Raw genomic sequence first — 12,956 nt, forward strand, 5'->3', positions numbered from 1 at the left:
ATCTTTATTAACTACTTATTGCTATGTATGGTTTTTTTCTCTGCTAATTCTGTACCCCAGAACTGTGCTGTCACTAAAAGCTCATGGCCAACTACTGATGGCATAACACTGAGCAGCAAGCCTCTTGCCTACTGGCACTGGGCAGTACGGCCCAATTAAAGCACTAGCCCTGGTGTTAAAGGGGCCAGTGTAGGAACGTAGTAGGTTTACTAAATTCCTTCATGCATGTTTGTGAATTCTGTAGTCAGCCTAACGTTGGTTGTACGCTAGAAGAATTGAATTCACAATTTTGTTTTAAGAGCATTTGTTCAATTTTCTAATCATTATTGGAGTCATGTTGATGTTCCTTTTCAAGTACAGTGATTTAAAGAAAGTAGTAGCATGGAAACTTCTAACAGTGTATGTGAATTTTGTTCGGGAAATTACATTCTTTCCAAAATAAATTGTCAGAAACAGATGAAATTTTAAACAACATTTGAACATCATTTGTCCTGTCATTGAATGTACAAAGAATTTTTATATGAATGTTTGTTCGAAAATTCACTTGAAATCTAGTAGGATATAGGCGTATTTATTGTCTCTCAAGTGTTCCTCTAATCATGAGTATTTTTCTCTGCCACATGATGACTGAGCAGGGTGTGCTAGAGAGATATATTCTGTGTTAGGCTAGGATCACACTATGTGCGGGTGCAGGACTGTGTGTTATCGCATGCTTTCCCGCACCCTCATTAAAAATGTGCTGCTGTTAGCAGATCCACAAGGCTGAAAGAATTCTTAATCGCACCCCCATGCACTGGAAACGTGCTGGGAACCGCATAGCTCTATTTGGTTTCCCTGCAGCTCCAATTTTGGAAAACATGCAGGGACCTTTTCCCTGTGATATGGCACCCATTCAAAAATGGCCCCAGGGAAGCTGCAATAGTATGAACCTAGCCTTATGGATATGATGGCCAATCAGTTGACCTGGGGAACCTGCTGAGACTTACTGGAAAGGATTAAAATATCTGAGCCGCTTTTTGTTTTGTCTTTTTCTGCCAGGGCTTTTGCCCTGTGGGGATGTCAGCTTAGAGGTCAAACTGTCCTAAACTCTGTGGCCTAGCACCTAGAAGGCTGCAGGGTCTGCCCTCCTGGGAGGAACCCATAAAGGTGTTGACTGCTGGAAGAAGAGAGATTAAAGTGATAGTAAACTTTTGGTTAAAAAAAACAATTCCTTCTTCAAGGCAATATCATAATGTGCTAGTATGCACCGCATACTAAAGGAAGCCCTCCAGTGGCATGCTGTCACCGCTGCAGGGGCTTCCATCTTCACCCAGTTTTCCTTCCGGCTTTGTGCGCTGCAGCTGTTTGAATGACCGAGCCACGATGACATCACTACTGCTCCAGTTTTGGCCATGCAACTCAGCTCTGAAGGGTATGCCGTTCCTTCCCCGTGCTTGCACTGGTGACATCAGAATAGACCAAAACAGTGAATGTTTAGGAGATTTTCATTTTACCTACAGCTTATCTGTACGTAAAATTCAAAAAGCGGGTTTACCACCATTTTAAGGCCTTGGGGAAGCAAGCTGCAACTTTCCCTCACATATGGAGAAGTATAGTTGAGTGAGAAGTTATGTACAGGAACCTTTCCATGCTGTGATTCTTTAGAAGTAAAGATTGAAATACCATTTGAACCTCAGTTGCCAAGGAATCCAGCCAGCACAGTCAGTGATTTTGAAGGTAAACATCAGTCTGAAAAATACTTTTTAAGAAAGATCTAGAACAGAGCCAGTATACTTGGGAGTATCCTGTTTGGTACCTCACTTGTTTTGTATTTTGAAAACCACTAGAGTGACTAGTGCTGATTATTTCTGAACACCTAGAGAAAAGAACCACACCTGAGATTAATGTTTCTAGGACTTTACTGTAAGTAATGGACTGGGAGCATTTTTAATTTAGCTAAAAATCAATATTCAAGTGTAACTGTTGAAGATCAGTACAAATAGCCCTATACTACAACATGGCTTCATTTTGCAAATGTTCTATTAAAGCCAGAATAGACCTAAGGTATTAAGGATTAAACTTACACTAACAACGGTTTTGTACTATATACTTTTCCAAAAGCACAGCGGGAACTCCAACCACCATATTTCAGCTGGAGGGGAAGAGTGCTCACATCTAAGAAGGCAGAGTACAAGAGAATCTAAGATCTGTGAGCATAGGGGAAGGAGTACTCAACTTGATTTCTCAGGTCAGAAAGGCTTGTGCTGGTAAAGAAAATGCCTTCAGTTTTTAGGCAGAGAGACTGTATCTGCAATGCCGTGTCCACTTCAAGTGATTTCCCTTCACTTTGTGTACGGAAGAAAAAATCTCTAAAGACAGTTGTCAAATGAACACATCCCCATGAAATATTTCTCCCCCTGTCCTGGTGCTATATGTAACATTTTGGATTTCTCACCTCTTTCTGTCCCATTGACAGTGGTCACCAGGACCACTGGTCTGCTTTGCAGATAGGAGGTCCTTATAGTTCTACCATATTGGGTATTGTAAAATTGTTAGGGGATTTAAATGTAATTGCATATTTATTATATATAATCTATTTTTTTGAATTCTTGTGACATTTTCATAGTGTTTCTTTTGGTTTGTGGGTAGTCAATGTGGATTGTGAACATTCTCCCCTTCAGACTTAAATGGCACATGTTAAAGTGTTCCTCTCAGGAAACACTTGCAGAGCCATCGTACCCTTTTGCCTCTACCCGATTCTAACTACCGGTAATAGGTGCAGTGCATTTAACAAATGTGTATAAAAGCTGAAAGCCTAAATACTTTCCTAAAACTGGGTCCTGCATATTTTTATTTCTAACAGCAGAATGGAGGGAGGGAGAGTCCTTTTTTATGGTGTCCATATGACTTCCTGGATGACATTGACACCTCTCATTGACTGTCCATTAGGGCCTCCTCAGGATCCATAACTGCAGTGGCTTGAAGACATCACCATGAGGGTCAACATGGAAACAGACTACAGTGCTGGATTACTGGTCTTCACTTGTAATAGACGTAATGGTGGTTCTAGGAAACAAGAAACCAGCTTAAAGGGGTTTAAAAAAATGTGCCTCCTGCTCTCAACAGTGGGGGATGAGGAGGGGAAGGTTGTGAGCATACCTTCTGAGCCCTGTAAAAGTGATCATACACGTCAGATCATTACCTGAAAGCCCTTTGCTGGCTCTAATACATTAATAACAAGCATACGACTGCAGCTGTGATAGATAAGGGGTTAAAAGCTACTTGAAGCTTAAAAGCTTGTATGTAGTTTGTAAATGCTTGCTGTCCAAATTGCTTTTTCTCATACTGAAGCCCATATGTACAAGGCTTTTCTAAAGAGAAGTCCTGTCTCCAGAAGTACTGCTTGAAGCCTCCTGGCTCTGAAAAAATTGCTCCTGGGAGGCAGATTGCTCATTCGGCACAATGGGAAGCAACTCACATATCCAAGGAGTGCTGTCTAGTGGAAGCCAGGCCAGGAACTGTTTGCTTACAACAAAGATAGATTCAAACATAAGGCTAGGCAGTACTGCTAGACACAGGATTTATCTGTAGTAAAGGTAACCAGTTACACCTTTTATATCTTGCAGAAATACGTATATTCAGTATATGTGGTATGTTTAGTGAAAGTGCAGTATTACTTTAATAAAGCATTTGGATATTTGAGACACTGGCCCGCCTCCTTGTCTATAAACTGCGGAATACTGCTACTTTTTTTCTATAGAGACGTAATAGCTGGGTGACTCATACCGCTGGTGTAGATCGCTGATTGTGTTGGTTCCAAGTTGTTATTATGTGGATAAAGAACTTTGAGTACGTGCAGTGTGTTTATTTTATTATTCTGGGTAACAAGAAAATGTGGCTTTTAATTTACATTAAATGTGGAAACAGTATTTTAAAAACACACCTTGTTAACCTTTACATTGAGCAGATCAAATTCACATGTATAGAAAATTATGGATCTTCAGTGTATAGTACAGATGTACATAATACTCTTTAGGCCAGGCTATAAGATGTGCGAAGTATAACTGAATAGCTCATGTATGCTTCTGCCTGATTCCTCATAAGCCACAGTGGTGGAAAAGGATCGGATATGGAGCTTAGGCTTGTGTTGACATTATACAGAAACCAAGCTATAGGTTAGCAGAACAATGCCTGATTATAGCATAGGTGGAATAGGCTAATGATCAGGATAAGTTGAGAAATCCTGAATACAAACACAGTTCAAAGAATACACAGGAAATATCTGGGGCAGTGGTCTCCAAACTGCACCCCGTGGGCCAGATGTGGCCCTTTGCTTACCTTTATCCTGCCCTTGGGGCACTGTGCCTCTCCCTGACACAAACATTGGGGTGCTATTTTTCGGCAGGAAACCAATGATGGAGCACTATTCCTTCCACTGACACCCAACAATGAGGCACTAATCCTTCCACTATCACCAATTTATTTATTATAGGTACTTATATAGCGCCGTCATTTTACACAGGGCTTTACAGATATATTGTACATTCACATCAGTCCCTAACCCTCAAGGGGCCTACAATCTAAAGTGGGGCACTATTGCTCCCACGGACGCAAACATTGGGACTCTATTTTTCTGCAGGAAACCATTGATGGGACAATATTCCTTCCACTGACACCAATAATGAGGCACTAATTCTTCCGCTATCAACGATGAGACATTCCTCCCACTCACACCAACATTGAGGCACTATTTTTCCGGAAACCAATGATTCCTTCCACTGACACCATCGATGGGGCAGAATTCTTCCTCCAACTAACAGATGGAATGTAATTTTTACTCCCCCTGACCACCAAGCCTGGGAGATGGTCTACTCTCAATGATGCTGGAGAATTTTCCTACTCTCACTGGCTACAGTCCTGCCCTCCTAAAGCCAGAAGGACAGTAAACTGGCTCTTTGTTTAGAAAGTTTGGAGACTCCCTGATCTATGGCATCAGCAGTGAAAGACAAACAGACCTCTGTCCAGGTCATACATTTTCATACAAACCTGTTGATCAGATGTATGCTAAAATTGCTTTAAAGTTCACTAAGTGCAGGTGTGCACAGCAGTGACCTGTGCTGTGGAAACAACCACCAACTGATGGCTGTTCAAGGTTGATTTTTACGCTACCAGTCACATTTGACAATGGAACAGTGTTTACTTAGAATCCTGGCAGTCTAAACAAACACTGTAAAAAGTTATGTTAGGTTTGGCATGTTTGTTGGGTGGGTGTCTGGTCATTTTCTATCCTCAGGAAACCTGGACGGGACAAAATGTGGTTTGCCAGGTTGGAAATTTTTTCCTGCTGAGTCCCTATGATAAGAAAGGTGTCATCCATGTTCCCACATTGTGCTCTTTTTTTTTTACATTCAATCCATTGTGTGAGTGTTTGAATAGTAAATTGTTGCACATACACCATCTGTTGTCTGTAGTGATTAAATTATTCAACCAATCACATTTTTTAATGTCGGCACACCTGCCAGTGCTGCACGTATGATTGCGCTGCTGTCGTTCCTCTGCTTACATCTATGTTTGGCCATTCATAAAACAAATGGCTGCACTGTGACCAAAGCAAAAAATGATGGTGAATCCTGTAACTTTGTAGAGATTTCTTTCTACATCAAGTTGGGAAGATTTCTCTTCACTTCCTGTCCTGGAGATGCAATAGGAAGTGAAGAGAAATCTTTACAATTCGATTAAAAAAAAAAAAAGAAGAAAATCCACCGGGAATGTTGACCCTTTTCTACGCTATACAATGGAAAAAACTTTACCAATACGTACACTTTAAGGCCCCCTTCACACTGATCCGGTGCACTCCTCCTGCAGCACAGTGTACCAGTGGTTTTCATTCAGGTACGCTTTTTATAAAGTGCACCATAACCGCAGGACATAATAGACGTCTCTGACAAAGAGCAGCTAACTCGCATGAAAACCACGGGTACACTGCTTTGGGAGAAGCACACTGGATCAGTTTGAAAGTGCCCTAAAAGAAAGAAACCGGCCAAAACTAAATTCTACCTCAATAACAATTGTATAAAAAAGTACAAGTCCATGGAGTCCATGGTTTACCGTGCAGCCGAAGTTCTCCCCATGTTTCTTGATATTACTGCTTGGGGAGACACATGCAGAAAGACATGCTGCAGAACTCTGCAAATATTTGGAACCTTCCAGAGACCCGTGGCATGTCTGCGCATGCGCGTAATCCCATGAGGTCGAAAGTAGCGAAATTGTGCAGTACTTTGTCCAAGGGGGAAAATTGCCTCCCGGGATTTGTGAACATCTCAATTAGGGAGGGGGCTATCACTACATCATTCTAGGCAAAGATTCATACAGTGATGGGCTGCACCACTAAGGAAAAAAAGGGGGTTTTACTTTTACAAACTCTCATTACCTGTTTAGGAGGTGGGGGGAGCAGAATTTATTTTATTTATTTCAGGTACTTTTATAGCGCCGTCAATTTATGCAGCACTTTACATATATATTGTACATTCACATCAGTCCCTAACCCTCAAGGGGCGTACAATCTAAGGTCCCTAACTCACATTCATACATACATATACTAGGGCCAATTTAGGCAGGAGACAATTAACCTTCCAGCATGTTTTTGGAGTGTGAAAGGAAAGTGGAGTACCTGGAGGAAACTCATGCAGGAACAGGGAGAACATGCAAACTCCCGCCAGGAGGTGCTGTGGTTGGGATTCAAACCAACGACCCTAGTACTGCCAGGCGGAATTAAGTACCAACCATTTAGCCACTGTGCTGCCCAAGAATGAGAGGAAGTTATTATTATTATTATACAGGATTTATATAGCGCCAACAGTTTGCTCAGCGCTTTACAATATAAGTAAATTTTTTTAGAAGAATGACTGCTTTAAGGTTTCATGCACACGGAAGTACGATGTACAGAAACTACTTTCTGGGGACCTTCTACTACCCATTACGGTTTTTAGAATTCGAGGTTGTGGCTATACGCGGTTATGCGCTGCACGCTCATAGATGTATGCTGCAAATTCAGATGGTGATCATGGTAGACTCTCAAAAACTGGATTCAATATCATGGCCCACTGTTATTCATTTTAATTGGGGATTATAGGAAGGGCTAAATATAGATTTGTGAATTGCGATGATCGTGAGACCAGGATTTCTGTCATGGTCTGGGGGCCTTCTGCAGTCGGAGCTGAACACTGTAGCAGTGTGTAAGACACAATACCACAGCAGACTCCATGGTTACCGCTGGGAGCTGAGACAGAAGGCGTCATGCATTTCAAATTGTACTTAGAATGAGGAGCTTGTTATGTGCAGCTGCACTGAACAGGTGAGGGCATTTATCATCCCCAGTTCTGCCCACCCAGAGCCTCATCTCTATGTAGACTTTCTGGATTGTCATTGCAAGATTTCTGCCTGCCTCCCGTCGGAGTGCTGCTGCAGAGTTTAGAAATTGACTACACTAAAATATTCAGGAGGAATTGACAATCCGTTTTGTGGTGTAAATATTGGAGGATTTTCTCTGTGCCAAGGAAGGTAATGGTTTAAGAAAAGTTCCATGTGACACATGGGAGTCACAACAAAAGTTGGTGCCAGCTGTGCCAAATTGTGTGACCATTTAATGTCCAATAACGCACCAAGTGCCAAGGTTCTAAAAGGTTACAAAGTGGTGTACAATATTCACCATTACCGCAGTGGCGTAAATACGCTATAAAGGTTGAAGTTGTGAAGTGGCATATGTGGGTAATAGTCTGAATAGCAACTGTCATAATTTGCAGCTGGAAATTGCAAATGTACAATTGCTTTATGATCAACATGTAGAAATACATTAGTGGTTCATATAGTGAACTCGGTGTAGAGTTAGTCACCCTGAGGTCATCACAGAGGACAAGGGGGTACTTTTTATGTCTGGAGAAAAAGAAATTTAATCTCCAAACACCGAAAGGTTTCTTCACAGTGAGAGCTGTAAATATGTGGAATAGACTCCCTCAAGAGTTGGTTCTGGACAGCTCAGTGGATTGCTTTCTTTCTTGGATACACAGAATATAACTGGATACTAACATTTATAGGTAAAGTTGATCCAGGGAATATCCAGTTGCCTCTTGGGGGATCAGGAAGGAATTTGTTCCCTTGCAGGAGCAAATTGAGTCATGCTTTGCTGGGTTTTATTGCCTTCCTCTGTGGGTGTAGGATTATAACTTTTTTTTTCTTCTTATGGTTGAACTGGATGGTCGTTTGTCTTTTTTCAGCCAGACTAACTATGTAACTAACTTTAATTGTTTTTAGCCAGTTGTAACTGAAGGATGAATGATGGCTGTGCACAACCTTGGAATGTCACAGAGATACAGCCTTAAAGTTAAGAGATGCAAGAGTGTGGTGGAGTGGCTAACATAAAAACAGCACTGAACGGGAAGAGGGACAGACAGCAAAGAGCACCACTGCAGAAGGGAGAGGGGAATGTGGAGGGGCAGCTTGTGAGGAGTAGCAAGCATGTTGGAGAGACATATGCATTATACATGAAAGGGAAAACTTTTGATACTACATTGACTGCCAAAGATCACTATTGGGGTTGAACCTCTACTATAAGGACTGGCTTCATCTGAAAAGGTGTTCTTTCCTCCCCAGCAATTTGTTATACAGTATACTATTGAGGAAATCTTTTTGCGTAAAAAGCCACTTCTTGAGTTAGATCTTGACATTTCCAACCTTTATAAGACCCTCATGACTCCTGTGCAGGATAATCCAATGTTCAAAGATGCAAGTGGTTGCTTCTATGGTTATCTGTCTGTCCACTCAGGTGTGGGCAGCCTTACAATGCCTGGCTGGTTCTCACTGCCAAATTTCCAATATTGGTCAGCTGAAGTCCCCTGTAAGAAGCACCCTTAAAGGCTGCCTTTTAAGAGAGAACACTTGTTTGGCCCTTCCTTGGATAAGTATATGAAGGAGATTACAAAGGATAAGAGTACTCTCCCTCCCCCCCCTCCCCCCAGAAAAATAGGTCTTGCATCTCTACCAGTAGGTCTTCCACTCCAGATGCTTCCAACACCAAGTCCAACACTAACATTTTTTTCATAAGAAGACATGGCCTTCCAAACCACCCAACTCAGGTGAGAAGCCCCCTTCCCACTGACATGGCACCCAGCTATTCAGAGTGGGGTCTGCCAGATTTCACACTTTTCTAGTCCCAACACATCTTGGACCTGTGGGTGCAAAGTGGAGTTTCCCAGGGCCACAAGCTGGAATTTCCCCTCACTTCATGCTCCCAAACATGCTCCATTTCCCACCTCGACTGGTGGATATAATGCCTACTGTGTAACAGCTTTTGTTTCGGGAAGTTGTTGCCCCAGTTTCAACGGCAGAGCACTTCGACAGTTCTAAAGCCCAATGAGGAAATCCGAACAATTCTGGTCTTAAAAGTTCTCAGCTTGTTACTGTGAGTAAGGATTTTTTTGGAGAACGTGAGGTCGGTCATTGCCTCACTACTGGGAGATTTTCTGGACTTCATAGACATCGAGAATGCCTACCTGTACATCCCGATATTTTTTGCAGCGCTAATTTTATCTGTGTTTTGCGGTGAGTGGCCTAGACTATCATTTGCCGCCTTTTATTTGTGACCTGTCTACAGCTCCTCAAGTTTTGCTTGTTCAGTGTAGGCTCTGCTCTACTCTCGAGGGATTCAGGTTGTGGGGTACCTGAATGATCTGCTACTGAAGGATAAATCCCCTCCCTGATACATCAAAGGCAGCTGAATATCTCCAGTTTGCCTGGAGCAAGGTGCACATAGTCAGCACACCTACCAGCAGGTCAGCAAACAAAATAAACCTTGCATATGAATGTCCCAAGAGGAGTAGCATAAACATTTTGGGGGTTCTGATGACAGTCGCTGCCAAAGTAGCTAACATTCAACATCCTGTCCCCACACTGTCATCCACAGAAGGGTCCCATGTGATCTAACATTGGTAGGTGTTGCAGTATGTGCTCCTGCCGAGGAGATTGCCCATCACTTGCTGTCATTGACAAATCAAAACCTGACCAAAGTCCTATCCCACCCTAACTCTAGTTCAAAACTAAAAAAAAATATTTTGCTTAGGTTGGGCTGTAAAAAAACACCATCTAAATGCAACATTTCAGTTCTGGCACTGGCTCTGAGCTCCATCCTTGGCAAAAATGTGCAGTAGATTGTGTCTGTCAAGGCCATGAACCTGAGTCTTTGAGGACCCTGGATATCCCTACAGTTGTATGTCTCTGCCCTCTCCGTCAGGTCAGTAATGAAAGTGCCAAGCTGACTGCAGCTTAATATGCAGCTTTTAACTCTAGTGGACATATCTAGGCAGTATGTAAATAAATATGCCAGCAGGGACCATTGATTGTAGGATTGTGGAATCCAGCACCAATTAGACCTCAGACCACTGTTCCTCCAAGGCCTGATCTACAGGGACTGCTGGGTCTTATGCTGACTGCCCTCTTTATATGGTTTTTATAGTATTTTCTGTTTCTTTGCCTTGGTAAACAAACCTTTAATTTTAATTACTGCAGGACCCAGACAAGGAATCTTAATTGTCAAGTATTATTTAAAATATAGTAGTTTCTTTAATGATGTTGAAGATTTTCATGCATTTTCTCACACAACTTTATTAACATTTTACTTATTAACTTAATTAGTTCTGCAGAGTAGATTCGAAAGGCTGCTCTCTACCACTATTTAATTAATTGATGTAAACAGCTCTGGAGCTCTCTGGCGAGAAGTCTTGCTGCTGTAAGCCTTGAGCTTTTCTCTGAATAATTTTCATATATGTACACTACGTACTAGACCTCCTGTAAAGACTGTGGAGGAGAGGAAAATTCTCACTTATTTTTCTAACCTGCTCCAGAAGAAGGCTGGAAGGGGGCAATATAATATATATATATATATATATATATATATATATATATATATATATATATATATATATATATATACACACACACACAGTAGAGCACCAACACACCACCCCCCGGTAAAACACTCCGGCACACAGTTAACCCTTTGATCGCTCCTCATGTTAACCACTTCCTGCCCAGTGTCAGTGCTTTTTTTTTTTAGCACTGATCACTGTATTGGTGTCACTGGGGATGTCAGTGACATCAAGTCAAGTTAATCTTGGGGGGAGGGGAGTTTTAGATAGATATACTAGCAAATTTAGATACACTAACAAATTGATGAGAAACTCCAATTCACACTTTGTAAGCAACTACAGCAAAAGTTTTTTTTTGGGGGGGGGGGATAAAGGTTTTATGTGAATAAATAAAAGCTGATCATTGTAAGCACTCCTGTCCATGGTAAATGGCTTGTCTCAACACTCTGCTACATCTGCAAGAGAGCTTGCTCTGTTGATAAATAAGAAATTTACTGGCTGGATCACCAGATTAAAATTAAACAAAAGAAAAAAAAATGATGCTGTTATTACATCTAAGAATTGGTAAACTGCAATATGATAAGTTTGTTTGCTTTTGGGCTTAATACTGCTTTAAGAGGATTTAATAAATATGCTGACTTGGCGACTGATACTTGATTGCCATTTTCAGTTTACCTTAGAATGCATTGCAGAAAATATTTTTAACGTTTCTCATCTCCTTCTGTTTTCCAGGTCTCGCTGATAAGACAGAAGGATGACTATGTCAATGACAGAGGATCAGAGAAGAAGGACTGGCATGACTATGAGCAAATTAGAAAGGACCACGATCGAATAGGTAATGCTGACAATTTTTCCGAGGCTGTCAATGTCCTAATTCTCAAGACCTCACAAAAGCCATTTACTTTACCTCATTTGTCTGCAGATGTGATCACTGATGAAAAATGTATATAGCATCCAACTAAAGGGACATGCAATTCACACTCAGTGCAGACATCTGCTGTGCAGAATTTCAGCTTGTTAATGAAAAAGAAGGCAGAAAAATCACAGTGGTTTGGAATCGAGTAGCTGAATTAATAAACTGCTTCCCAAGATCATCCTATAAAATTATCGTTGGTATTGAAAAAGACTGCTTATGAATGAGTTAAAGTTAAAATCTGGATTATGCTGAATTGAAGCCTAACAAAGAATATGTGGTCCCTTTCTTGCTCCTTTTTGGTCTGTTAAGTGAACCAATGAAAGCACTTTGTTACATCTGTTGGATAAGTGCAAAATATTCCTGTTGATCCTGCTAGAAATCCAGTGAGCTTGCATGTCCCTGTGCACCATGCCTCTGCTGCATTGTTATCAATTACAACCAAAATCTGTTCTGACTCCAAATCCACTCCAAGGATATGTAGTCTACCGGTACTAAGCAATAAAATCACCCACACAAAAATCTGTATTGCAGACTCCATGTAAAACGAGTTTATAATTCAAAATAATCTCAATACAGTAAGTCCTCTGCTTATGAACATTAGAGTTGCAAACTTTCAACTATACGAACAACCTCCAAGTTGCAAACGTTCAAAGATGCGAACATGCATTCACGTGCCAAACCACAAAGGTAGCTCATGTGTCTGCCGGACATTGTCAGCAGCGTGCACTCTGCCACAAGCGGTTGTTCTGCTGTGTACTTTACTGTATAGTACAATAGTGTACTGTAGTACACTGTTGATTTCAAGCCTAGGATGTCTGGAAGCAAGCATAAAAGCAGTGGTCTTATCTGGTCACTCCATGCCAGCCCCTGTATGTTAGCTGTTGTACTGTACTGCTGTACCTTTTAAGGTATTGTAAGATTAAATATCCTTTCTTTACAGTATTTCTTGTGTTTGTTTTTAATGCATTATTTGTGTGAAAAGTATTATAAACCTTACTTTGTTGGACTTGCAAACAAATTGGACTTACTGTATATCAAAAAAAGCTAAATCGTAATATAACAAGGTGATAATGCAACACCAAGAATCTACCAACTCCCCACACAATTTACACTATATTGCCAAAAGTATTGGGACGCCTGCC

The 12,956-nt window shown here is 41.3% G+C and overlaps 1 protein-coding gene across 1 annotated transcript in view; it reads left to right on the plus strand.

Annotated features, from left to right (window-relative positions):
- GALNT10 (polypeptide N-acetylgalactosaminyltransferase 10) overlaps positions 1 to 12,956 on the plus strand; it is a 298,618-nt gene that overhangs the window by 161,601 nt on the left and 124,061 nt on the right. Inside the window, exon 2 of the mRNA XM_089682819.1 lies at positions 11,631 to 11,733. Within this exon, the coding sequence (XP_089538945.1) occupies positions 11,631 to 11,733 (103 nt within the window). The remainder of the gene's footprint in view (positions 1 to 11,630; positions 11,734 to 12,956) is intronic.

The sequence above is a fragment of the Staurois parvus genome, unplaced genomic scaffold, assembly GCF_062004578.1.
Source record: "Staurois parvus isolate SC_StPar_1 unplaced genomic scaffold, SC_StPar_1.0 ptg000298l, whole genome shotgun sequence".
Taxonomy (NCBI): domain Eukaryota; kingdom Metazoa; phylum Chordata; class Amphibia; order Anura; family Ranidae; genus Staurois; species Staurois parvus.